At 52.0% G+C, this 22,587-nt stretch overlaps 2 protein-coding genes across 8 annotated transcripts; one reads left to right on the top strand and one right to left on the bottom strand.

Moving 5' to 3' along the window:
• The first annotated feature begins 1,303 nt into the window (after nucleotides 1–1,303).
• Nucleotides 1,304–10,183, top strand: HOOK2 (hook microtubule tethering protein 2). Of its 6 annotated transcripts, none has more exons than XM_072602226.1 (23): nucleotides 1,304–1,473; nucleotides 2,381–2,500; nucleotides 2,819–2,904; nucleotides 3,153–3,225; nucleotides 4,260–4,310; nucleotides 4,436–4,568; nucleotides 4,754–4,821; nucleotides 4,971–5,033; nucleotides 5,136–5,216; nucleotides 5,360–5,520; nucleotides 5,873–6,013; nucleotides 6,178–6,379; nucleotides 6,480–6,590; nucleotides 6,867–6,954; nucleotides 7,037–7,106; nucleotides 7,386–7,523; nucleotides 7,609–7,696; nucleotides 7,998–8,032; nucleotides 8,661–8,743; nucleotides 8,824–8,927; nucleotides 9,208–9,318; nucleotides 9,472–9,543; nucleotides 9,659–10,183. In XM_072602226.1, exons 2-23 carry the CDS (start codon nucleotides 2,498–2,500, stop codon nucleotides 9,815–9,817), a joined length of 2,121 nt encoding a protein of 706 aa, XP_072458327.1. In that variant the 5' UTR covers nucleotides 1,304–1,473; nucleotides 2,381–2,497; the 3' UTR covers nucleotides 9,818–10,183. The 6 variants fall into 6 exon arrangements, with proteins under 6 accessions (XP_072458327.1, XP_072458328.1, XP_072458331.1 ...); XM_072602227.1 differs by having other exon boundaries at nucleotides 8,827–8,927; XM_072602230.1 differs by lacking the exon at nucleotides 2,381–2,500 and having other exon boundaries at nucleotides 1,326–1,473.
• On the bottom strand, nucleotides 10,174–17,752 carry BEST2 (bestrophin 2). 2 transcript variants are annotated; one of them, XM_072602231.1, is made up of 9 exons: nucleotides 17,517–17,752; nucleotides 17,241–17,335; nucleotides 13,090–13,323; nucleotides 12,791–12,945; nucleotides 12,511–12,588; nucleotides 12,160–12,312; nucleotides 11,899–11,979; nucleotides 11,549–11,703; nucleotides 10,174–11,210 (listed from the first exon to the last, which is right to left on the bottom strand). In XM_072602231.1, the coding sequence occupies exons 1-9, from the start codon at nucleotides 17,666–17,668 to the stop codon at nucleotides 10,772–10,774; spliced, it is 1,542 nt and encodes a 513-aa protein (XP_072458332.1). In that variant the 5' UTR covers nucleotides 17,669–17,752; the 3' UTR covers nucleotides 10,174–10,771. The 2 variants fall into 2 exon arrangements, with proteins under 2 accessions (XP_072458332.1, XP_072458334.1); XM_072602233.1 differs by lacking the exon at nucleotides 11,899–11,979.
• Between the last annotated feature and the right edge of the window lie 4,835 nt (nucleotides 17,753–22,587).

Raw genomic sequence — 22,587 nt, forward strand, 5'->3', positions numbered from 1 at the left:
GGCTGTGGGCTGAGATTGGAAGGGGGGTGGGGAAGAGTAGTGAGTCAAGCCGGTTTCCCAGCAGCTCCAGTTCCCTCCCTTGGCCCCTGCACTTTCCGGGAAACTCCTCAGGCCCCAGGGAGATTTGGATGGAGCTAGGCCCAGTCCTGGTTACCCCCCACCCTACATCTGGAGCCCAGGACCCTCCCTTCCCCCAAATGTGGGATCTGGGACTTCCCTTCCCATCCTCATTCCCTTTACCCAGGCAGTGACAAGCTGGGAAACAGAGGAGTTTCTGGCCAGTCCCGCGGCCGTGGGGCCCGAGACCCCAAAGCGTTGTAGACAGTGGGGGTGTAAGGAGCAGGCGGGGCTTGGCTGGACAGGGTTCTCAGGTCCGAGGGCAGGAGAGGATGAGTGTGCCTGTCGGTGTAGGGAGAGGATACAGGGAGTTCACAGACGCCTGGCTCTTACCATCCATCTCTTCTGGGGTTTTTATCTTTGCCACTATCCTTGTGTCTCTGTGCCCTCTCTCCCCCTCCCTTCTCTCATACCTGGTGGGGACCTCGGGGTTCTTACTGTCCAACCTGCCTGTCAGGGTGACCGCCCCTAGGTCCCGCTAAGAGAATTTCGAGTCAGTTCAGGATTCAGATGGGGATTCCTTCCGATCCCCGTATCTCAGGCCTTTTGTCATCCCATCCACCCCCACTCCCCACCCCCCTCCGCCGTGCCCGGGTAGTACCCAACACAGGAAGCGCCTCGGGCCCCAGCTCCAAATGCAACCTAGCCCTGAGGGGGGGAGGGGGAAATGGCCGTCTGTCCGGTCACCGGGGTGTGAGCGCCCTCTTGTGGGCTACTGTAGACACGCAGCCCCCGGGGATATGAGCGCCTCCTTGTGGGCTACTGTAGACTCGCAAGCCTGGGGAGGTAAGTGCCTCCTTATGGGCCGCGCGTTTTTAAACGCCCTGCGGCCCGGTGGACCCGCCCGTGGTCCTAGGTAGACGTTCCCTCCCACAAGGCTTTTGCGGCCTCGTGGGAAAAGTCCGAGTGGGAGCACGCCTTTTGGACCTCCATAAACCCTCAGTCCCTAGGTCGTGAGGCAGGAGAATGGCCAAGAGAAATGACCTCGGAGATGCAAGAAAGGACGGGTGGCCCATCTTAAATCAGGCTGCCCGGCTCCAAGATGGCGGCGACGGGAGGCAGAGGGGGGCGGGGCTTAGTGGGGCCTCGTGCCCGGGTCTGGCGGCGGGCAGCGCGTGGGGCGGAGCCAGGCCGAGCTCTCGGGGGCGGGGCCAGCCCGGGCTGGGGGGCGGGGCAGCGGCGCTCTAGGCCCGCCGAGCGGCTGCGCCTCTCGCTGGTGGCGGACCCGACGGCTGTGGTGGTGGCGGCGGCGGCGGCGGCGGCGGCCTGACCTGCTCGACCGGAGCCGGAGCCGGAACCGGAACCGGAACCATGAGCGTGGACAAGGCTGAGCTGTGCGGGTCTCTCCTCACCTGGGTAAGGGGCGGGGCGGGGCGGTGAGGAACAGGTGTAGGACCCTCCTCCTCCTAGCCCCCAAGAGACCCTCCCCCCATAATCCCCCACAACCGCCCCCCACGTACCCCCAGGTCATTTGTCCAGACCTTCCCCCGTGTAACCCCCAGAGACCTCCATATACCTTAACCTCCCCTCAGAGACCCTTCCCCCGAAGATATCCTCCCCTCACATACCCCCCACCTTCCTTAGAGAGACCCTCCCCCAGAGATCCTCCCTACCCCCCACAGAGACCCCCTCCCACATAATCCCTAGACTCTTCCCCCCACACGTCCCCTAGAGAATCTCCCTTCAGAGACCCTCCCCCCACGTACCCCCTTCCTAGAGGTCCTTCCCCCACATACTTCACCCAAGGATCCTCCAGGGATCAGAAAAGCAGAGCTTCACAAATACCTCCAGAGACCTTCCCCTCTTATTATTTCCCACAGAACTCCTCCCCCAGAAACCACCTTACCTCCACAAAGACCCTCCCTCTCCAGTGCTAGTGTCTCAGAGACATTCCCTTTCCCCCTGGGCACTCCTGACCAAGATTCTTCCACTTTCCCTCCCAAAATACCCATAGAGCTACAGAGACCCTACTCATATCCAACCCCCTTCTTACATCCCTGAAACCCAACCCTATGACTGAGACCACCCAAATTCCCCATACCAAGACCCATTCCACGAGCTAACTGAATACCCATGATCCCTGTGTTTCTAGGTGGGGATGATGCCACAGTAAAAACAGATCAAGTTTTAAGTCTTCAGGGCTGTTATGTTTCTATGAGGGGGGGGAGATATGCCACATACACAAATTCAGGAGACTGAGGCAGAAGGTTGTAATAAGGAAAGATTCAGAGGTGGTGACTCCCTCCCTTCCCCTTGCTTCCAGCCTAAAGAGGAGAGCACTGTTGAATTTTCCTTGGGAGTGGCCAGGCTCCACCCTACCTGAGCTTCAGGAAGGATAGTGGCACTCGAATGAAGGGCCCGCTTGGCACTGCCCTGTCACATGGTATAAGGGGTTCAGACAGGGCAAGATGGGGGGATGGCTTAGCTTGGCCTGGGGCACATGATGAAAGACTGGCTGATCTGTTCTGTCACATGAGCAGAGAGTAACTTGGGAGACTCCACCTTTCACAATGTGCAGAGGAGGTGGGGTCCCACAGGTGAGAGGGCCCGCCTCTCAGTGGGAGGAGAGAGAGAAAGAGTAAAGCAGCACATTCCACACCTGGGAGTTGGGAGCTCAAGACGGGTCCCCTTCCCAGCTGCCTACAGGTTGCAGCTGAAGGGATCTTGAAATTCTGATCTACTGTGTTTTCCTTTCCCCCAGCTGCAGACTTTCAGGGTGGCCCAGCCCTGTTCTTCCCCCCAGGACCTAAGCAATGGACTGGCAGTGGCCCATGTGCTGCATCAGATGTGAGTTGAGAGGACTCTAGGATCCTCCAGTCTTCCTCAGAGAACTCAAAGCATTCCCAAGCCTCCTTAGCACCCCTTCCAATCAGAGCCTAGCCCCAACAAGACTCCCTTAGCTCTTCTAGCCTCATTAGGTGGCATGCATATGTCTACTATTCACACCACTCCTTTCTCCACACTGTAATTCTCTCTAACCCAGCTTCCCTAGCACCCTCCCCTCCTCCAGCCTGTTACCCCCAATTTCTCCCCAGAGACCCTTCCTGGTTCAACGAGACCTGGCTCCTTAGGATCAGAGATGATTCTGACCATAACTGGCGGCTAAAGGTGACTAGGAATCAGACAGATGGTCTGGGGCATTTCAACACAGACTGCATGGGGATTGACAGAGGAAAGCTATAGGATGGATGCCAAGAACTTGATGGGTTCACAATAGAACCCAGATAGAAGGGTGGTGGTATGTCTGTACAGGTGATCCCAGGACCTATGGATGATGGGCATGCTGAACAGAAAGCATTGGCCTGCCATAAATGAAAAGAGGGGGCCTAGAAAGATGGCAGAGCTGGCCACCGGGTGATGCAGTAGATAGAATATTAGATGTGGAGTGAGGAAGACTTGAATCTTTCCTCATATATTTACCAGTCACTCGAACTGTCAGCCTTGGTTTCCTTCTCTGTAAAAAGGGGGCTGATAACGGCACCTACCTCCCAGGGTTGCTGTGAGGGTCAAATGTGAAGGGCATTGCTGAGCATTTTAAAGCGCTATATAAGAAGGAGCCATTAGAAGGTAGAGATCATCTCAAGAGGGGCTGGGGAGTGATGGAACAGATCCATTAAGGTCCTCGATCAGCTTTGGAGCTAGGGAGCAGACTGGATGAGGAAGGGAGCCAAACATTGGTGTGATGGACAGATGACCATGGATAGGGATGGAAGTAAGGAATGTTTGGAATGTAGTAGTAAAAGGGATATTGTAGTAAAATGATGAGACAAAACAGGTGATCTGCTGACCCAGGCAAAGACAGACAGATGATTGTGTAATGTGGACAAATGATGGGATGGATTTGTGACGTGTGTAGAGAATGAGCAAATGACCCAGGCCCACGCGGTTGATGGGAAGGTCAAAAGGATATCAGGGAAGAGAGATAGACAAATGACGAATGGATGGATGATGGTGATGTCTAGGGAAGGCCAGGGGGGTTGGATAGATATTAACTTGGTGAATTACTTACTAGGGCCAGACAGATTACTAGGGGCTGGGAAGGTAGGAATGCTTGGGTAGGTTAGGGAGGTCAGGAAAATAAGTGTGGCAGCCTGGGCTGGAAATAGGGTGTTTGGGTTCTCAAGTGCCACTTTCTTACACAGGTCAGCAACTTGAAGAAGGTGTTACAGGGTCTTGTGGAGTATTCTCAGGATGTGAGTAACCATGGGTGGATGGTGGAGGAGGAGGAGTCTCTGGCTGACACATTCCTGAGAGGGGATCATGGAGGTGGGTGTTTGTGAAAATCCCTAGGCTCCTGATGTACCCCACTCCCTTCCAGATCCTGGGACACCAGGTATCCGACCAACACTTGCCAGATGTGAACCTGATCGGGGAATTCTCTGATCCAGCTGAGCTGGGGAAGCTGCTACAGCTGGTGCTGAGCTGTGCTATCAGCTGTGAGAAGAAACAAGGTATGGCCAGGATTTCGGGGGAGGAAGACCTCAGGAGTGGGAATCCGATGTGTAAGACTTTAGAAGAGAAGCCTAGTGTTTGGGGTTTTGGGGGGTAGTACTGAAAAGAGGGAACCTGGATCACCTCTCCCAGGGGCTGGTGGGCATGGAGGGGTAGTCTCAGCAGTGGAATCCCTGATCCACAGAACACATCCAGAGGATCATGACCTTGGAGGAATCAGTGCAGCATGTGGTCATGACCGCTATTCAAGAGGTGAGGACTGGATGGGGCAGGGAATGGGGGCATGTGACCTCACCAAGAGGGAAGAACACCCCTTCCACCCTACCTCCTGCCTGCTGCCAGAGAGGTCTTAGGGATAGTTTCCTGGACTCATCTGTTTCCCTTTTGTTCCCCTATCCCAGCTTATGAGCAAAGATCCTACAGACTCCATGACGGCAGAGACTTATGGGAATTTTGATAGCCAGGTATGGGATAGGGGAGGGAGACTCTTCTGTCCTTTCTTAGATCAGAAGCACAAGTCCCTGCTCTTGGGTCATCTAGCCTAACCTGCCCCGCCTTGCTCACAGTCCAGAAGGTACTACTTCTTGAGTGAAGAGCCAGAGGAAGCCGACCAGCTTCGGCAGCGCTGCCATGACCTAGAGCAACAGGTAGGAGCCAGCTCCTCTTGGACTCAGCCCAGATCAGTCGGGCAATGGGAGGAGGGAGGAAGGAAGGGCCTGTTGCCAACATGGATAGACTCATGCTCCTCACATCCATCTCTTGTCTGTTCTGTACCTTTCTTCAATCTCAGCTGACCCTTCTAGTGGAAGAGAAACAGAGCCTGGTGCAGGAGAATCGAGCCCTGAGGGACAGGGGGGCACAGCTGGAGGGACCAGAGGCTGCTGGACTCACCTCCAAGAGACTTTTGCTTCTTCAGTCACAGCTAGAACAACTACAGGAGGAAAACTTCAGGTATGTAGGCCTGAGCACCAGGATTGCAGAAGTGGGGCATCCCCCAGGGGAGGGGTCACCAGCCTGATAGTCTAAGGGGCAAACAGGGAAAACAGATGTCTATGTCCTGGTAAGAAGCCTAGGAAGGGGCTGTGTCAGGGCTTCTTATGTGCCAGGGGCTGTAGTAAGTGCTGGGGATACAAAGAAAGGCCAAAGGCTGCCCCTGCCACTGAGGAGCTCAGTCTCATGGGGAGAAAACAAGCAAATCAGCCACAGAGCAAATCACCAGCTTTGAAGGAGTATAGGGTTTGGGCTCTGAACTTTGCCCTCCTCTCCCCCTGCTACCATGTGTCTACCACTCCTCCGCCCACAGGCTTGAGAGCTTGAAGGAGGATGAGCGTCTGCGCTGTGTGGAGCTGGAGAGAGAGGTGGCTGAGCTCCAACAGCGGAACCAGGCACTAACCAGCCTGGCCCAGGAGGCCCAGACCCTAAAGGATGAGATGGATGAGCTCAGGTGAGTAGTGCCAACCCAGGGGCCCAGTCCTAAACTAGGTGGATCCCTATTTCCCCCATATCTGACTTGTCTTGATTGGGAGTAGCCCCTGAAAACTAACAACCAGGGCTGGCCCCTGACCTTCAAGAGTCCCCTGGGGCTTCAACTGAACTATGGCCCCGTAGGCAGTCATCAGAACGAGCAAGCCGACTGGAGGCTACACTGAGCGGGTGCCAACGTCGTCTTGGGGAGCTGGGGGAGCTTCGGCGGCAGGTGCGGCTGCTGGAGGAACGGAACGCAGGCCACGCAGAACGGACGAGGCAGCTAGAGGATGAGCTGCGGCGGGCAGGGACCCTCCGAGCCCAGCTGGAGGGCCATCGGAGACAGGTAGAGGCTGGGCAGACTGGAATTGAAGCTAGCTCCAGAGGGATTGGTGATGTCTGGGGCCTAGGTGTAGCCTAGTCCTGCCATCCCACATCCCTTCCAGGTGCAAGAATTGCAGAGTCAGCGACAGGAGGAGGCCCTGAAGGCTGAGAAATGGCTATTTGAGTGTCGGACACTGGAAGAGAAATACGAGGCTGTGGTCAAAGAGAAAGAGGTGGGTAACTCTCCAGTGGGCCTGAGCCCAGGACCATTTCACAAGCTGGGAAAGAGAGGATGCCCTTGGTTTGGAGTCCAGAAACCTTTTGTTGAATGCTAGCTCTGCCACTCACTGCCTCTGTTGGCCTTGGGTGCCTTGTTGTCCCTTTTCTGAGACTCATTTTGCTCATGGGAGATCTATTTCAACTTTATAACACATTTCTGTAGGTGGGGCCAGACTCTAGAGCTGACCCTGGCTCCTTATCTCTCTCCCTCCCCATGCCCCCACTTCCAGCGGCTCATTGAGGAGCGAGACTCTCTTCGAGAGGCCCATGAGGAGCTGTGCTGTGTCCAGGTGCAGCAGCGGGGCCTCAGCCAGGCAGGTGAGTAATCCCCATAGCCTTGTTGGGCCAGGGGGACTGGGGCCGATAGAGTGCCTGCTTGACTTTGTCTCTATTTCCTCAGGTGTCCAGCTGCAGCAGATGTCATCACCTGTGGAGAATCTGGCAGCAGAGATCCTTCCAGCTGAGCTCAGGTTCCTTTCCCTGTATCATTCTTTGTGCTCCCCCTTTGGCCTCTGACTGGCTGGGCCCTTGGTCCTTAGGCCATTCATAGCCTGGTGTCTCTTTTACATTCCCTTCTGTTTAAGCCCAATACCATCAGACTCCTTCCCACTCATCCAAGTCTTCCCCCACTCTCAAACTCCTGACCTTCTCTCACTGTCCCAAGCCCCAGAGATCTTTCCCTCCCTTCAATGGGGGTAGGCTGAAAGATAGGACCCTATCTAACTACCCTTTGGGGCCTGGCCCTGCAGAGAGACAATCCTTCGCCTGCAGCGGGAAAACAGACGTCTGTGCCAGCAGGAGGCAGCTGATCGTGGCCGAACTGAGGAGCTGCAAGGGCAGCTGGAGGAGGCCAACCGTGCCAGGCACAGACTGGAGACCCAGCACAGGTGGGGGCGCTGAGACTGAAGACCGAGTGAGGTGAGGCCTAGCCAGGGCTGGGACACCCTGAGTCCTGTGTCTTCTCACCCCCAGGCTGAATCAGCAACAGTTGGCAGAGCTTCGGGCACAAGTAGAAGAATTACAGAAGGCGTTACAGGAACAGGGAGGCAAAGCTGAGGATGTGAGTGGTCTGGGCCCCAGCCCCACTTCTGCATAGCCAGACCTGAGACCTGTCAGCCCCCATTCACTGGGGTGGTGAGGTGGGATGAGGAGAGTATCCCCAGGCTGGTGCTGCCACAACCCAGCCCACCCTCATCTGACCCCTTCACCTCTCTTCTAATCTTCCTTTCTCTCTCCCTGCTGCCTGTCGATCTCTAGGCTATTGTAAGTAGGGAGTGGGGGGTAGAGAGGGTGGTAGGCCTGAGCAGAGAAGACAAAACAAGTAGCTCAGCCTCACCCCTGCTCCTTGTCTCTGTCCTCAGTCCTCGCTCCTGAAGAGGAAGCTGGAGGAGCACCTGTAAGTCCCAAGGCTGGGGTTTGGTGGACTTGGAGGGACCAACTGAGGGAAGAGGTCCTCGGTGGCCCTTACCATGGGTTGGAAGTAGAGGAGGGAGGTAGGAGAGGGGAGATGATGCTGGGGAGAAGACTGGAGGGAACCTATTGAGGAACCTTAAATGCCAAGCCAAAGAGATCTGGGTTGGGAGCTCAGGAAAGAGGTTAGAGTTGGAGAGCTGAGTCTAGTAAGTCGATAGGTAGTGAGGTGCAGATTGAGCACTGGATCTAGAGTTAGGAAAATTGAGTTCAAATCTGGTCTCAGATACTTAGTAGTTGTATGACTTTGGGCAAGTCATTTGATTTATCTTTGCTTCAGTTTCTTGGATTGTGAAGTGGGGATCATAATAGCACCTCTCTTCAGGTTGTTATAAGGCCCAAATTTGTAAAGTTTGTAGCTGTACTACAATGTAGTTGTACTCATTTGTAAAGTTCTTAGCATAATGCCTGACACATAGCCATCAGTGGCTGTCTTCAGAGAGAAGCATAGCAGGCTAGGCTGGAATGGAGAGAGTGGGAGGCCAGAAAGGCCTGGTAGGGCAAGGGCCAGTGTCCTAGTGGGGCCAGATGTGATTCCTCAGGCCTGTGGCTAGGGAGAAGCTGCACGAGGCACACTCGGAACTGCAGAGGAAACGGGAGTACATTGATGAGTTACAGCCACCAGCGGACAGCAGCGGTAAGATGCCCTCTGATGGGGTGGGGAGAGGGTCGTGGGTGGATGGCACAGCAGAGCCCTGAGCTCCTGGGTTCCTGCAGCAGCAAGGCGAATTGAGGAGCTACAAAGGAGCCTGCAGAAGAAGGAGGCCGACATGCGGGCCATGGAGGAGCGTTACCGACACTACATGGAGAAGGCTCGAACGGTGAGGACCCCCAGCCTGGCCAGGCCTCACCCTAACCCCACTTACAATCCCAGGCCCAGAGCTGGAAGTGCTGTTGGCCTATCACCCTTATTTTATTAAAGAAGAAACCAAGGGCCAATGGGGGAAGTGATGTGCTCTGGCAGAGCTAGAATTCAAGCCCTGGTGAAATGCAGAGATCTGAGCTCTCCCAGCACTGCCCTGCCTCTCCCCCAAGTCTGTCCCACCTAGGCTGAGCTCCCCGGGACTGCCCACAGTGTCTTTTCTCATCCCCCCTCCCAAGGTCATCCAGACATTGGAACCCAAGCAGCGGCCACCAGGGCCTCCTCCCCTGGAGATCCAAGCCCTGAGAACCCAACTCCACGAGAAGGACCTAAGGATCCGACACCTTGAGGTGGTTTTCTTCCTGGACCTGGCTGACATTACCCTCCTCTCCTGGAGTGCAGGGGTGGGGAGTGGGGGGGTTGGGGAGCGGTGCTTGATTGCTTAGTCTTGGAATGGGCAGGGTGCAAGGCCTTGACATCTCCCAACCAATCCTCTCCCTCAGACTGACTTTGAGAAGAGCCGAAGTCAGCGGGAGCAGGAGGAAAAGCTGATAATCAGTGCCTGGTACAACATGGTGAGTGGGTACCCACTCCATCTATACCCTGCTATTTCTTCTCCTCCCCAGAACTCCCATCTCTGGATATGACTCCTAATTTCTTCCCTTCTATCTGGGCTCCCCTTTCTTCCAGGGTATGGCCTTGCAGCAGCGGGCTACAGGGGAGGATCGACAGCCAGGCCCAGCCTATGCCCAGTCCTTCCTGGCCCAGCAGCGCCTGGCCACCAACACTCGAAGGGGACCCTTGGCACGTGCCCAGGCTGGCCCTGCTCGCTCTGGAGACAAGCACTGACCTTTGGACCCTTACTCCCCTGACCTTCTGGGCAGTGTAGGGTTAAACCTGAATCGTTCCCTTCTCCTCACACACTACAAGGGGGTTGCACTTATTGCACATGCCCAACTCCAGGGCAAGGGGACTCTAGCTCTGACCTCTGACCTCAACCCTTTTCCTTAAACCAGGTTTTGTTTTTTAAGATGTTTTCCTAAGGCTCCCTCCCCATTTTTAACCTCTGGTTCTCAGGGCAAAGAGGAGCTGGATTTGTGTTCCCAGTACTGCCAGCTGGGCCCCACCTTCTCTTTTTAAAAATGTGATTTGGGAGGGGGTGTAAATCTTCTAAGTGAATAAATAAAGGAATTAAATAAAGCATTCAATCCTAAATCCACCAGACTGGATTCTTCATTGTCAATCAACTTATAGCAAAGGGAGGCATTCCTGGGCTCACCAGGCAGGTTACCATGAGCTCATTTCCCCTGGGGTAAAAGCAGCTCAGGAGAGGGTGTGGAGAGGAGTTGTCGGGGGCATAGGGGGAGAGACTCTTCAGGGTTGGAGTTAGGGTATAGATTAGAGTCCCATGTCCTTAGGATCCTAGGACTAAGAGGGGTCGTGAACTTCTGTGATAAAGAAACACTCTGAGGCTGAAGTGACTTGACTTAGGTCACAAAGGTATTGAGTAGTATGACTAGGTTTCAGGGCCCAGGTGCTTCCTCTGGGTCCTGAGAGGACCTGGGGTAGGGGATGTGAGGAGTAGCTCTTACAGGGATGGCCATTAATGGCATTTTCTTTTCATCCTGCTCTGGAATGCAGGATGATAACTCCTGAGCTGTAGAAGCTGCACTTCAGTCATGTATGTGTTGGGGTGTAGGGGTGACTGTGAAAGTGTCTTGGTCCAATAGGCCCCTCTCCCCAGTGTCTGATCATCCAGCGGGCCAGTGCTTAGCATGCTGGTCAGTCAGTGAGCACCAAGGCTCAGGTCAAGCTCTCCTCCTCTTCTCCAATCGGACTGGGCAGCCAGGGAGGCAAGGGTGCAGGATTAGGGGTTGGGCCTCGGGCTGTGGGTGCCACTACCACAGAGGGAGAAAGCTCCACCAAGGAAGAAGCAGGAGCAGTGGGTGGGGCAGGCTCTGTGTCAGAGGGTGGGTCCAGGAGGGGGCCTGTGGCTGAGTCATCATGGCCACAGTCTGGACAAGGACAACCAGCTGTGGTCGAAGCCTCAGACACACAGCTATTTTTCCTCCGAAGCAAGGAGAGTCGTCGGCCCAAGATTGTGGAAGGACCAGGGCCAAGGCCTGGGCCGGAGCCACCTGCCAGTAGTCGGTGCAAGAAGTCTCCTGGTACTGAGGGACCATCCCCTAGTTGCCCCTCCATGCCCTCCAGTCGCTGAAACTGCATGTCCTCTTTAGCCAGCCTAGGAGGACCAGGATATGGGGTAAATGGTGACCAACAGATGTCTCAGAATAACCCAAATCATCTCTGGCTGCTTTCTCCCCATCCAGATCCTCCATCACCCAAACCCTTCCATCTTTTCCTTAACCATCCTCCCCCACACATTTCCACATGAAGAACCTCAGACTAGAAGGAGCTTAGAAGTCACCTAGCCCAATTCTCTCATCTTATTTGTGGGCAACTAAGACCTAGAGAGGGGTAGGGAATTGTTCAAGATCTCGCAGGCAATAGGGACAGCCAGAACTAGAATTTGTATGGCCTGATTCCTAGTATACAAGCCCACCCCCCAGCCCAGCTCACGTGATGTCAAAGGTGGAGCCCTGGAAGGAGGGCTGGTGCATCATGAAAGCAGTGGCTGCTGTATAGGGGGCCCGGGCATCTGCAGCATCCCAGTACAAATCCTTCTCTAACAGCGGCAGGTCATCATACATCTCATCCACTGCCAGCATTGACACCTGGAGTGGGGATGATACAATATGGCTACAGTATCAGGGAGGGCATTCTGTAGAGGAAAAGGATTTTCTTGGAGGGATGGTCAAAGCTATCCTGGGAGAAGAGGGAGTTAAGAAGTACCCTACTGAAGGGGCTTTCAGATAGAAGGGATGAGTTGTCCTTGGGAAATCAATTTTGTAGAGGGATTGGGGTCCCACCTGGAAATTCCTATCAATCAAAAAGTTGGTCTCAAAGTCATCGTCGTCCTCCCCAAATGGGTTTATGAGTTGCTCAGCCACCTGTGCAGTGAAGGGTGGGCACTGGAAATGAGGACTCTTCCGAAGAGGGAGCTGTCCAATGCCCCTGCATTTCTGTGTTTTGTCCTGACACCTTCCCTTCCACTCCCACCCCCATCTACTTCCCTGGGGTCTTGGTCCCTCCCACATCTCTCCCTGGACTCTCTGTCCCGTAGGTTTTACCTTGAGCCAGCCAACATAGAAGAAGAATTGGAGCAGCGTGAAGACTGGAACGCACAGGTCCATGTCATGGTTCTTGTATCCCTTGGTTGGGTCCAGGAACTGACGCCCAATAAGGCAAGCCAGGAAGAAGCTATATACTGCAATGGTCACCACCTAGAGGTGGGGCCACCATAGTGGGAGATCTCAGGTCAGTGAGGGAAGTGGGAGGCAGGTGCATCCTCCAGGGACCATCAGAAGAGGCTTCTCATTGCCCTGGTTGCTCCCCTCCAACTCTGTTCTTACATCCCCAGTCCCTAAGAGCTTGGTCAACATCCCAATAAGTGGGAAGGGAAACTGAGTCACAGTGGGTACCTGAGTGTAGACAAGGGGCACGCTGATCCAGTCATAATGAAACAGCATCCCACATTTGGCCCGGAACTGGTCCAATCTCTGTTTTAGAATAGAGGACATGGAGTCAGGGAGCAGCAAGGGGAATCCCCTAAAGAGTCATGACAAGACAAAACCTAGAGTTAAGGATGGTGGAGGCTGGGGACGGGGGAAGGGTGCTTTGGGTGAATGGCAACATCTTTCCCAGAATCGGGCGGGGGGGGGGGGGGGGGGGGGGGGGGGGGATGTGTGGCCCAGCTCTTACCTCCATAAGCAGCTTGAAAGTGCTGCTATCTCGGATCCGACCCTCTTTGCGGGCTTGGGCAGCGAGGTTGGCAAACCAGACACAAGGTATCCAATATTTGTTGTAGGATGAATTCAGGCTCTCATATTTTTTCCGCTCCTCACGGGTCATAAACCCTAGAAGACCAGAAGGTTACCTCCAAGCCAAGCTGCTAGGTTTCCCATCCCCCTCTTCCTCTTCTGCAAAATGGGTTCACCCAGGGTCAATGCCCTCCCTCTTCTCCAGTCTATCCAAGGTCCCAATGTCCCTAGAAAGCTCACCGGCCTCCACCACGTGGTCCATGGTGGGGAACCGTTTGAAGACAGCAGTGCTGACAGATCGAAGGATCAGTACTGCGGACAGGCCTGCATACCGCATTAGTGTGCGCCGGTACATTCGGCCCCTCTCATCCCGGCCATGTACCGAGCCAGATATTGCACACATGAGGGCATCGGGCAGAGGCATAGATGTGTATTGGCTCCACCATCGATTCACTACCAGTGTGACATAAAACCCTGTGTAGGTGGGAAGAATGAAGTTAAAGGTCAACCGGGTCAGGGTTGGGAGTGAATTATAAGGGTATAAAGTCAAGGCTACCAGAGAAAGGAGATAAATATGATATTGGGTAGGTGGGTGGGGGCAGGGAGTCAGGTGTTTAAAAGATTCAAGGTCTATACAGAGTTGAGATTGGACTCTTAAAGTATCCAGAAACATTCTCAAAAGAAATTCCAGTAACTCATGCTGTCCCACCCTGCTTTCCTGCTGTCCCCTTGCTTTGGCCTCTCTTCAAAACTGTGATCCTTTGCCCTCTTGCTGTATGGTCACGTGTTGCCTTCCAAACCCTCACTCAAGATTACTCCCACCATCTGACCAAAGCAAGTCTACCAGAGTTCTGTAATCTTAGATGGGTCCTTTCACTCTAATCTGATGCACTCAATTGTTCTTTTACAAATCTCTCCTCAAATCATCTGCCCCACCACCGCTCCCTCTGTTGGCTCTCCCTGCCTCACACCTCACTGAAAAAGCTACTTATCTATCCAGAGTTCTCTTCTCCCAAGCTTTACACTTTAAATCATCCAGACACTCTTACGGGTTTTCTCCTCCTTTGTTCCAGTCTCAAAGGAGGAGGTGGACCTTTTCCTTACAAAGGACAAAGCCTCTCCTTGTATCCTTAATCCTGTCCACTCCCATCTATTGGAGGGAGTTTGTCTCTTCAATCAGCTCCTCTCCCTAATTTTCGGTCTCTTTATCCATTGCTTGCTCTGCTGCCTAGAAACATGCTTGGCTCTCTCCTATCTTCAAAACAAAACAAAACCCAAAAACCTTCACTTGATCCTACCATTCTTTCAGGCTAAAGTCCTATATCTCTCCTCCCTTTCACAACCTCCATTTCTCTCACTATTAACTCTTTACAATCCACCTTACTTCTCTCTTCAAAGTTACCAAGGATCTTGTTAATTGCCAAGTCCAATGACTTTTTTTCAATCCTCATTCTTCTGCAGCCCTTGTCACTGATGACCACTCTCTCCTTTTTGATACTCCCTTTTCTCTAGGTTTTCAGGACACCCTTCTCTCCTGATTCTCCTCCTACCAATCTGACCAGTCTTTCTCAGTCTTCTTTGCTTGGATTCTCAACCAGATCATATCTTCTCACTCTAAGTGTCTAACAGGGTCCTCTTGCTCCCTCTATGCTACACCTGGTGATCTCATCAACTTGAATGGATTTAATTATCATCTTTGTGTTGGTGATTTTCAAATCTACCTTTCCTGTCCCAATTTCTCTGCTGACCTTTAATCTCCTATCTTCAACTGTCTTTCAGACATTTTGAAATAGATATCTAGCAGCATGTTAAACTCAATATGTCCAAAATAGAACTCATTTCCTTTCTTGCCTGGGCCCACCTTCCCTATTACTGTTGAGAACAACACTACCCTCTCAGTCCCTCAGGATTGAAATCTAGGTGTCATCCTTGATTTCTAACTTACCCTATCTTACTTCCTTCTTTCTTCTGATACTCTCATCACTCTGATGCAAGCCCTCATCATCTCACATGAAGACTATTGCAAAAACTTGCTGGTGGGTCTGCCTGCCTCAAGTCTCTTCCCACTCAGCTATCAAATTGACCTTCCCAAATTTCAGGTCTGACCTTGTCACTCTTCTATTCAATAAACTCCAGTGGCTCCTCCAGGATCATATACAAAATGCTCAGTTTGGCATTCAAAGTCTCAGAAACTAGCCCTCTCCTGCCTTTCCAGTCTTTTTACACTTTCCTGCCCACCAAGTGTTCTTCTATCCAGTGACACTGACCTAGTAGTTGTACAAACAAGCCTCCAAGCATTTCCCCTTGCTCTCCCCCCCTGCCTGGAATGCTCTCCCTAACATCCAGGCTTCCTCTAAGTCCCAACTAAAATCTCACCTTTATCAGGAAGCCTTTCCTAACCTCCCAATTCTAGGACCTTACCACTCAATTATTTATCTATCCTGCATAACTTGTTTGTACATATTTGTCTCCTTGTTTTATCCCCCATTAGATTTTGGGTTCCTTGAGGGCAAGTACTGTTTTTTGCCTCTTTTGGTATTTCTAGTTCTTAGCATAGTGCCTGACCCCCTGTAGGCTTTTAACTAAAGTTTATTGACTGACAGCCAAGTTCCTAGGAAAAGATATCTGTGCTCTGATGTGTTCCCCCTTACTTCTCAATTAAACCATTGTAATAGCCACATTCAATGACCTTTCTTCTGTACTTATGTTTCTTGACCTCTCTCCACAATTTGAAAATATCGACCATACTTTCCAGACCAGGGATCTTTTTTTAATGTTTTGTACCCCTTCTTAGATTAATGGTTTTTTTTTTAAACTAATTGAGGAAATTAGAAGTTAGTGAAAATAAAAATGTAATTTTTTCCCCATCCAAGTTCATGTATCTCCTGAAGTCTATCTTCAGGTTAAGAGTTTCCACCTTGAGTTTTCATTACACTGCTCTCTCCTGATTCTTTTCTTACCTTTTTGGACACTTCTGAGCCTCCTTTGCTACAGGAACATCCATGGTCTCATATTTGGGTGTACACTATCCCAGAGCTCTGTCCTGGACCTTTTATTTTCTCTACACTATCTTGCTGTGCTCATCAACTACCATCTCTATGAATATGTCTCCCAGATCTACATAATCTACCCATCCTTCTATTAAATTCCAGTCCCATGTGTTTCATCTTGAACTTAACAATTCCATAAGAAAGCTAATTTTCAAATCCCCAGATCTTTCCTTTTATTTCTGTTGAGGATACCATCATCTTTCCAGGCATGTAGGTCCCCAAGTTTAGAGTCATCCTAGAATCTCCACTATCCCTCATCCCTTATATCCAATCAGTTGTCAAAGCTTATTGATTCTGCCTACACAATATATTTCACATCCATCTCCAGTTTTCTACTTATATACTCATTGTCATAATAGAAGACCTCGTCAAGGCTTGCCTGACTGCAATAGCTTCCCAATTACCAATGGTATCAACTTATCCTCCTGCCAAATGGATATTCCTAATGGGCTCCTCACCACCATCACCATCATCACCACCACCACACCACCATCACTGGTCCATACATTCCAGTGGTCCCCTCTTGCCTCTGGAATAAAATACAAATTCCTCTGGCATTTAAAGCCCTTCACAATCTGGTTCCAGGCTACTTTTCCAGGTATATTTCACTTCGCTTTCCTTCAAGCACTTTGCAGTCCAGTTAAACTGACCTATTTGTTGTATTTTTGGACAAGACACTCCATTTCCATCTCTGAGACTTTGCACTGGTTGTCTGCCTTGCCTGCTATGTCCTTCTTTCTCACTTTCAGCTTCTCAGAATCCCTAGCCTTCTTCAAAGCTCGGACTAAGTGAATTCTTGATCCTTCCAGATGCTAGTGTTCTTCTTCCCCTCCCATTATTTTTGTATCTACTTCATATTTTTTTCTTACTTTTATTTTGATGTCTACATGTTCCTCTCTTCCTCCAATAGAATGTAAGTTCCTTCAAGGTAGAGGTTTTCATTTTGGTATCTGTGCCTGGCACAGAGATAAATTCTTGTTGACTGAATGAATCTTGAATCTGAGTTCTGAAAGGGGCTAGTTTAGGGGTTAGAGGAAGGGTCCTTGTGTCTCTAGTCATGACTGAGGGTTGTGAAAGGTCTAGGCTGGGGAGGGGGTGGGTCAGCATAAATGATCAGGATGAGGTTGAGGGCTTTTGACTACAGAACATGAAGGTTCCAAGAAGAGCCATACATACCCTCTAATGGGACAAGTTGGCGGGGCGGTTGGGGGAAGTCTAGGGATTGGCTGGGAATAGGGGTTCTTTAAATTCCAGGGATAGAGGGTGCCTGGGCTGAGGTGTAAAAAAAGCTGACGATTGGTACTGAGGTTAGGGTTAAGAATAGAGGTAGTAAGTTCGTACCTAGCACAAAAGAAACAGGGATGAGGTTGGCATACTGGTCGCAGTACATGACTAGTTTCTCGAAGTACGGCCTCTGAGCATCAGTCAAGATAAAACTGGGTAGAGTGGAACAGGGAAAGTTAGAGGCAGATTTAACCCCTACGACCATCTTCTCTCTCAAGTGATCCTTTCTTGTCACCTGAGACCCTCATCTCTCACAGAGTTCCCACCACCACTCCACTCACCCATCCTACTCCTTCGCCTACCCCACCCCTTTGCCCCAAGGCTGGGCCTCACCGGTAAATGATGCTCAGTGCCAGGTACCCCCCGAGGAAGACCAGCACCTCTCGGTAGAGTAGTTTGTAAATGCTTCCCCGCCAAAGCAGCAGCAGTTTGGAGAACCCCCCGAAGCGAGCATTTGCTACGCGGGCTGTGTATGTCACTGTCATGCCGGGGGTCGGGTTGGAGCTGAGGGCCGAGAGAAGGGGAGGGTGAGGGCCACTCTGCTGAGTAGGTCACTAGGTCCCTGTATTCCTCCCTGCCTTGAATTTCTCGTCCCCAGCGTTCACCGCCACGGTCAGGATTGCCTTCCCTGGTCCTCTAGCACCCCATGGGTCGGTCTGCAGTAGTCTCCTGAATCCCACCTGAGCCAAGAAGGAGGTAGACAGTGCCCGCGCTGCCCTGGCCAGGGCCGTTCCGATTCCCCGTCCCTTGGGTACACATCCCTCGAACCCGATCTTTTCTGTGTCCCCAGAGCTGGTCCTCGGCGCCAAGATCTCGGTATCTTGTCCTCATCCCTTGCTCCCTGGTTTCCAACCCACAGTGAAACTGGCCTCCTTGGTGGTCCTCACACTACATTCCATCTCTCGATTGGAGGCATTTTCTGCTGTCTCCTATGCTTGGAACCCACTCCCTTCTCCTCTCCTCCTCCTCCTAATTTCCCTGTTTTCCTTCAGGTCTCAGCTAAAATCCTTCTTCTGCAAGGCCACCCCCTCCCCCAATTTAGAGCCTTTCTTCGGTTGAGTTTCTGCAGTTTATCTTTTATATACCTTATTTGCACATAGTTGCTTACATATTATCTCCTCCCATTTGATTGTAAGCTATTTGAGAACGCGAGTTTTACTTTTCTTTGTATCCCAGCGCTTAAATCAAAGCCTGGTTTAATAACAAGCGCTTGTTCATTTACTGACAAGGGTCCCATCCCCAGAACTTGGACTTACTATATACCCAGGCTCTGGCAAAAACCTCCTAGAACCCCGAGACCTGTTTTCTCTCCCTAGTCTTCCCGCTGTCTAGGTTTTTCTGCCTCGTCCTCGTTCTCTCCCTAGTATCCCGCCCCTTCGGTTCCCGAGTCCTGTCTCTCCTTCTGGGTTCCTGTTTTCAGGACACCTAGGTTCCCGTTCGGCGACCCCACCTTCTCAGTAATTCACCGATTGTCAGGAGTCGCTGAAAGGCAGTGCAGCCAGTAGAAAGTCCAAGGCAAGATAACTAGGTTTCAGAACCAACTTGCCTCAAACTCGTCTATGGAGCAAGCGCGATGCCGCGGAGAATCCAGAATTTGGCGTCAGAGGGCTCGAGTTCTAATTCTGGTTTTGCCACCTTTTTTCACCTGGGTGACATTGAGCAAGCCATTTATCCTCTGTGCGACTCAGTTTACTCTTTTTTAAAGCAAGCGGACTGGATTAGATTACTTCAAAAGTTCTTCAGTTCTCAATGATCCCAGGTCGCTCTGACCTCACTGACGCCTTTTACCCCAGTCTTAGGGGAGGTAGAAGAGATAGCTAGTTAATATCCAAAGCTCTAATCCGTCATTGACTAGACTGAAACCTAACCTATAGGATCCTATCCTCAAGTGAAGCATTCAGGGACCCCCAGCTCCCAGCGTCCCCTTTCCCTCCTGTTCTGAAGCCCCCGTGTCTGCATCCGAGCTCACCAGTATTAGAAACAAGAGCAGCAGAGACCTGGGCAAGAAGACAGGAGCGCAGCAGGAATGATAGGGGCTGTGCCCCAGACTGGGGGCTGGGAAGTGTGAGGGGGCCTCCTCCCTGTACCACCGACCCCGCCCTTCCCCGCCCCTTCACTACTGAGGGAGGGGAAGGGCACACGCGCGCGCACACACACACACTCACACACTCATCCACCCACTAAGGACACTACCTTCCTCCCTTTCTCCCTCCCTCTCCCCCCTCCTCTCCCCCTAACCCTGCAGTCCCAGGGCTCTGACCCTCCTTAACCCTTTCAGTTTGCCCCTCCTGGTTGTGACTTCACTAGTACTCTTTACTTTTGGAAATGCCTCCTAGTCCCCGCCCCCCACCTCCGCCCTCCCCTCAGTCCATCCTTGGCGCCTTGTTTGCAAATAAGTTCTAAGGGACAGTGCAGGAGGCAATTCCTGGGCAGACCCCGACTTGTGTCCCAGCTGCTGCAGAAGCCCTGGAAACAGCTCAGTCCTCTCTTGCTCCCCTCCTTCCTTTTGGGATCAGGTCACCCAAGGAGAGGAAGGGGCTGCCGAAGCTGGACCCGCAGTTATCTCTCCATTCCAGTTCCTACCCACACGCGACACAGAAAATCACAAAACACCGTAGGTTACTGCTCTTGCGTGCGTACACACACACACACACACACACATACACACACACACACACACACAAACATACACACACACATGCAATTTTAGTCACACACAAAAAACACAGACACCGCGTCGAACCTGGAACAGGGGTCGTCTGTTCATGTCCGGAGTGAAACGGAGCTATGCTTTTCGATTAGTCTCTCCTTCCTGCCAATCTAGTCCTTCAGCTTCCTCCACGATCCCTTGGCTTTTCCATCAATAAACATAGGTGGGAAACGGAATTGCTTCGAGGTACACTGGCGAGATGTGGCAGGGATTTCAGGATAGCCTATGTACTAAGGTACGCAGTCAACGAACCAGGCGTACTAGACAGCCGGCCTCGAAGCCTTCAAGACTGGTTCAAGTCTCGTTCCTGCCTGAGCCACACTAGCTGCAGGACCCTGGACAAGTCACAAACTCACGGCTGAGGAAAAGCAGAATTTAAGTTACAGATAAGGTACTGCCCTACATTAGAGAGTTTTCTCACCGGAAAGCACCTTGTACCAATGAAATGTCAACACCTGTCGCTGTCCTCATCCTCTCAGTGAGATCTACAGAAGAGCAGCCTAGCTGTGACCCTAGGCCAGGATGGCATCATGCACAATATCTCCTCCCTCAGGTGAGCCGACCTGGGGTTCAGCTTTGAACCAGGATGGACGAGACGTCCTGTTCTGGAATTAGGGTGTGCTGTCCTATCTTGGAATCACTTAGGGTGTGCATGTGTGAAGGGGGAAGGCACCACCCATGACATGTGGTGGGGGGCAATTGAGGAGCCAGAATGAGCCATCTAGTGCTCCTTGTAAAGTGGCTGAGCACCCGAAAGGAGCAGCCTGGTCCGTAAACACTTCTGCCTCCCACTGTCCAGCTGCTGCCGAGCTCTTGGGGTGGAGCACTGCAGGGTGGGGGTGTGTGGCTTAGATGCTCCACCAGCTGCACTTCGGGGCATAAAGGAGGGAGGAGCCCTTTAAGAAAGGTTGTTCCCCCTTCTCCCCACCCAGGCTGACCAACTAGCCAAACATCAGTCACCCCTGCTGGGGAAAACAGTGTTCCAGACAGTAGCACAGAACCCTTCTTTCGCCTCCCCCTCCCCTCAAAACTGCTAGGTTCCTTCGAGGTTTATCACAAGGATTTAACCTTGTGTCAAGTCAATAACCTCCTCTTGGCCTGTTTTTGTTAAATGAAGAAAAAAAGACTTGCAGAAGAATCATGTGCACAACTTTTAAGGGCTGTTATAACCTGGTTAGACTCCTTTACATCCTATTCCACCTATACCACTCATCACTGGGGCCCAGTAGGCTAATGAAAACAATTGTTGGCCACAGCAAAGGTGTCCCAGCCGGTGTTTCTTCCATGGAGGATTCCAGGACTTCTGGGTTCTGGGTGTCTTACCCTCCTAGCTCTTCTCCCCAGTTAGGAAGCAGGCAGAGTCTGATGGCACAAGCCCAGACTGTTTTGGGTCCTTCTCCCACCGATTCCTCTGTCTAGCCTTATTTCTGGACCTCCTAAGATTGAGCCTCCTGGAGGCTGTTCTCCTTAGAGGGGTACAGGGACGCGGGTCATAGAGGGCTCTTTCCTTTTCTCTATGAGATTGGGACATCAAACCTGTCTCACCAAGTGTTCTGCCCTGGAGCAGAGGCTGCTCAGCTCAGGTGCAGACAAATAGTTGGGTAGGTACATCTCCAGACTTGGGTTTCAAGGTGGAGGGGGGTGAAGGGCATACCACAGCTGCTAATCCCCTGGCTGAGAGCAGGGCCCAATCTCCCCTTCCAAGAAAGGTGGGGCCAGTCCTCACCTCAGGCGGCTGTTAATTCCCTAACCAAACAGCTGGCACTGCCTGGCCCCCAGCAGGGCCAGCTAATCCTGCTCCTGTGTCCTGTGGTGCTCAGTTATCCCTGTGCTCACAGCATAGGGAAATGGTCACCCCATTCCCATGCCCCTTGACCCTTTTCATGTTCAGGCTGGAAGGAGGGGGTGTATGTGTGTGTGTGCACATTCGTGTATGTGTATGGGGTGGGGGCATCAGAAACTAGTTGGTTCCTAGCCAAAAGTGTTGGAGGAAAGGGGACGGGTTCCCTGTTCTTCTGATTTTCGATTCACAGGGACAAGGCAGGTCTTATGCCAGGGAGGGGCTGGGAACATTGTAGCCTGCCCTGCCCAGCTAAGGGGCTGAGGCCCAATTGTTTGCACTATGTCATCTGTGTGTCCTTTCCTTTCCATTCCCACAATTATCACCCCTTTTTTCTTCTCATTTTTAACTTCTTCAACAGCCAATAGTTTCTTCCTGACTGCTGTTGAGCACACCTGTTCTCCACAGGCCTTCCAGCACCATCACTTTTAAAAGAGGTGTCTCAGGATTCACAACGTGCTTTCCTCACAAGTACCCTTCTCAGGTATTACTGGGAGAGGGAGCATAGTGGACTGACTGCTAAGAGTGGTGCCCTGGGAACCAGAAGCACCTGGGCTCAAATTCCGTCCATCAGCCTCTGACTGTAAGATTTGTGTAACGTCACAGGGATGCTGGGAATCAGATGGTGTCTGTAAAGTGCCTGGTTTACAAACAAGGAAACCAAAGCTTGAGGGGACTCTTCCCCAGTCACACAGCCAGCAGATAGATCCAGGCCTGCTCTGAAATGCCAAGAGTCTGCCCCTCCAACTGTGTCTCCTCTACTTTGTCCTCCGTAGCGAGACAGACTCCAGTAATTTGTGCCCATTTATCTATTCCTCTGTCTCTCCTGCCTCCTCCCACCCCAACCAAGCAGC

The sequence above is a fragment of the Notamacropus eugenii genome, chromosome 4, assembly GCF_028372415.1.
Source record: "Notamacropus eugenii isolate mMacEug1 chromosome 4, mMacEug1.pri_v2, whole genome shotgun sequence".
NCBI lineage: Eukaryota > Metazoa > Chordata > Mammalia > Diprotodontia > Macropodidae > Notamacropus > Notamacropus eugenii.